A 3,076-nucleotide genomic window follows, 5' to 3' on the forward strand; every position below is an offset into this window, starting at 1 on the left:
CAAATGAGAATAAAAGAGAATTATGAGCATATTCCAACAGACAACATAAGATTACTGCCAATTTTGACATTTGATTAATGCAGTGACTAACCACCTCGACTTCTTTCTTTAAAACAAAAGGATAATTTTGTATGTATAAAATATTGTCAATGGCCAGACATGGTAGCTAATGCCTATAATCCCACCACTCTGGGAGGCCAAGAGGTGAGAGGATCACTTGAAGCCAGGAGTTTAAGACCAGCCTGGGTAACACAGCAAGACCCCATCTCTACAAAAAAACAAAAAAATTAACTGAGTGCAGTGGCGTGCACCAGTAACTTGGGAGGCTGAGGCAGGAAGATGGCTTGAGCACAGGAGTTCAAGGTTGCAGTGATCTATGATCATGCCACTGCATTCTAGCCTGAATGATAGAGTGAGTCCCTGTCTCTCTTAAAATAAAAAAATTGCCCAATAAAAATATCAGTAAATTTTATTTTATTGCTTGAAGAATGAAAGTTGAGAAAAATTAGATAACTTAGTTAATCCTGAAGTTACTCCTAAAGTAAGCATAAGTTCATAATCGGTATCTTAAATTTTATTTCTGAATTCACTTTTTTAAAAGATCCCATTTATGTTTATTGTAGTAGCCCCTAACAAAGGACAAAAGAAAGAAAAAAGGAAATCCGCAAAAATCCAAGTACCATCAATAGAAGAAGTTCAATGAATTATGGTACATCTCTAAAATGCAGTACTCTTGAGCCACTAAAAACAATGAAAGAGACCTACATGTACCATATATGGAAAGAAGTCCAAGATGTATTTAAAGGAGGAAAATACCAACTTGCAGATCATTATATCTAATGCAATCCCATTTTTATGTTAAATAATAAGAATTATGTTAGCATACAGACAGAAATAAATCTAAAGGAAAAGACACCAAACTGTTATCAAGAGTTATTTCTGGAACGGTAGCGTAACTGGGAACTGCAACATCACACATTTCTGCACTAACAAGATTTTAATGCGACGGGCCCTCCATGCGCTGCGTGTGGGAGCCACGGATGGCAGGTGGGCCTGGGCCTTCACCCCTGACACTTCCTCCCCCACTGGCAGGCTCACGGCGGGTGGATGCCCGGGTCATCCTGGCCCACTCAGCTCACGCCGGCCTTCTGGCCTGAGCAAGGGGCAGGGCTCGGGGCTCTGCTCTTCAGGCCCTGGGAGGGAATCGATGTCGGTAGAGTCTGGGCCCAGAGTCTCCAGTTGCAGCCCACGCGGAGGGAGTGTCCATCTATCTGGTTGTACTCATTCATTCATTCAGCGTTGCTTAGGAGCCCACCCGGGCAGCATCTTTAACACCCTGAATACGGTCTCCTACGCACTTCCTTGACTGTAGTGCGGGATGGGCTATATTTGCCTTGGCTTCTCCGTAAGGCAAACGGGCAGCCCCAGGGCTTAGGGTGGGTGAGTTGGAAGTTAGTTAGCTTTATAAGATAAAATCTGAACATTTGGGTCTGTTCAGTGGAGTAAAAGGTTCTTTTCTGTTCTCCCATGTGTTCCATGTAAAGCCAGATGAGGAGAAAAATTGTGTTTCGGGGTTACCATAGCCATAAGGACCTAGAAATTGCTTAAGTCAGGTTTTGTAGATGGAGAAACCAAGGCCCGGAGTAAGAGACAGGATTAGCCAGTGGCAGATAGCCTGACTCGGGTCTAGAAATTTTTCTACTACTTCACCCTCCCTGGATGTTCCAGTCTCCCATTATTAAGGATTCCCTTCGAGGGGTCAGTGAGATGGGGAGATTAGTTAGTTAGAGTAATAGATTTAGTCTTCAACAGAGTTTCCAATCTAGTTGCTGACAGCTCAGGTAAGGTAGAAGCTTCATTAGTGGTACCGTAACCTAAACGTCAAGAACTAAACTTTACTTAAAAGTTAGTTAAAGAATGTCAGTGATATTGTGTATTGGAAAAAAATCAGTAAAACTGCAAGTCATTGGCTAGTTTCCCTTTCAAAAAAAAAGATTTTACTAATGAACATGTGTATTTTAAAAAAATAGGAAAAAAATCTCTTACTTTTAAAGGAGTACATTATTATAAATAATGAAAAAATTCAATTGGCTTACAATGAAATTCTTTCGCTACAACATATTTAAAAGCGCCACTGTAATTCAGGAAAGACGACAACTTACTGTTCACCTTCAGCAGGAGGAGTCCAGGCCTCTTCAATTAGTCGAAAGACAGAATCGAAATAAGTCAGATAGAACTGCCAGTCATCTGAGCTAAAATCAGATTGAATGATGCACAGAGGATTAAACCCAAGTTGTGACAAATACACCTTAGGAACCACAGTATTCAACTTACGTTCTAACAAGATATATTTTAGGATGTACTAGGAGTGGCCCACCCCTCCCTCTGGGTTTCCTTTGCAGCCCTGAAAGGGCATTTTCCAGAGGCATTTTCAAACTTTTAAGAGATTACTCTTTATTTTAATAAAATGGCTAGGCATAGAAAACTAATATTCTTAATAGAAAACTCCCAACATAATCACTTCCTAAATGTGGGGGTTGAGGGGAGAGTGCTGTAGAAAGAAAGCCTCTCTCTTTTAGGCCAATACTGAATTTGATGAATTAATGATTTCCAGCATTCATTCTCAAGACCTAACTAATATTCAGTACCATGGTCACTGAGAAAATAAAGTAACATTATATCTCTTTATTGAAAGATGAAGGCTCCTTGAAAACTTTAAAAACCATCCAGGATATGACTACTAATAGAATACTTTATGCCCAGAAATCTCAAAATGCACAGACACAAACAAAAACTCAATACTGAGGCCTTAGAGCCTCACTACAATCTCAGGGTACAAAAGAAGCATCTACTCACTTTTTCAGTAAGAGGCGCCGGGAAAGGGCATTGCACTCTGGCCACCTGCTCAGCTTCTTGTACATAGCCATGCATTTATTTTCTCGACTCTGAATCTCACTTGTCAACTTCTCTACAATTAAAAGGTACAAAAGTTGGGAAACTGGTTTCATTTTACTCAAAAACCAGAACAGGCCGGGCGCGGTGGCTCAGGCCTGTAATTCTAGCACTCTGGGAGGCC

The 3,076-nt window shown here is 40.7% G+C and overlaps 1 protein-coding gene across 1 annotated transcript in view; it reads right to left on the reverse strand.

Moving 5' to 3' along the window:
• The window catches only part of NAA25 (N(alpha)-acetyltransferase 25, NatB auxiliary subunit), a 74,243-nt gene that overhangs the window by 30,393 nt on the left and 40,774 nt on the right, over nt 1-3,076 (reverse strand). Inside the window, exons 7-9 of the mRNA XM_012663418.1 lie at nt 2,857-2,968; nt 2,163-2,252; nt 1,316-1,430 (exon numbers count right to left, since the gene is read on the reverse strand). Of these exons, the coding sequence (XP_012518872.1) occupies nt 1,316-1,430; nt 2,163-2,252; nt 2,857-2,968 (317 nt within the window). The remainder of the gene's footprint in view (nt 1-1,315; nt 1,431-2,162; nt 2,253-2,856; nt 2,969-3,076) is intronic.

This window comes from Propithecus coquereli, unplaced genomic scaffold (assembly GCF_000956105.1).
Source record: "Propithecus coquereli isolate 6110/MARCELLA unplaced genomic scaffold, Pcoq_1.0 Scaffold81, whole genome shotgun sequence".
NCBI classification, from domain to species: domain Eukaryota; kingdom Metazoa; phylum Chordata; class Mammalia; order Primates; family Indriidae; genus Propithecus; species Propithecus coquereli.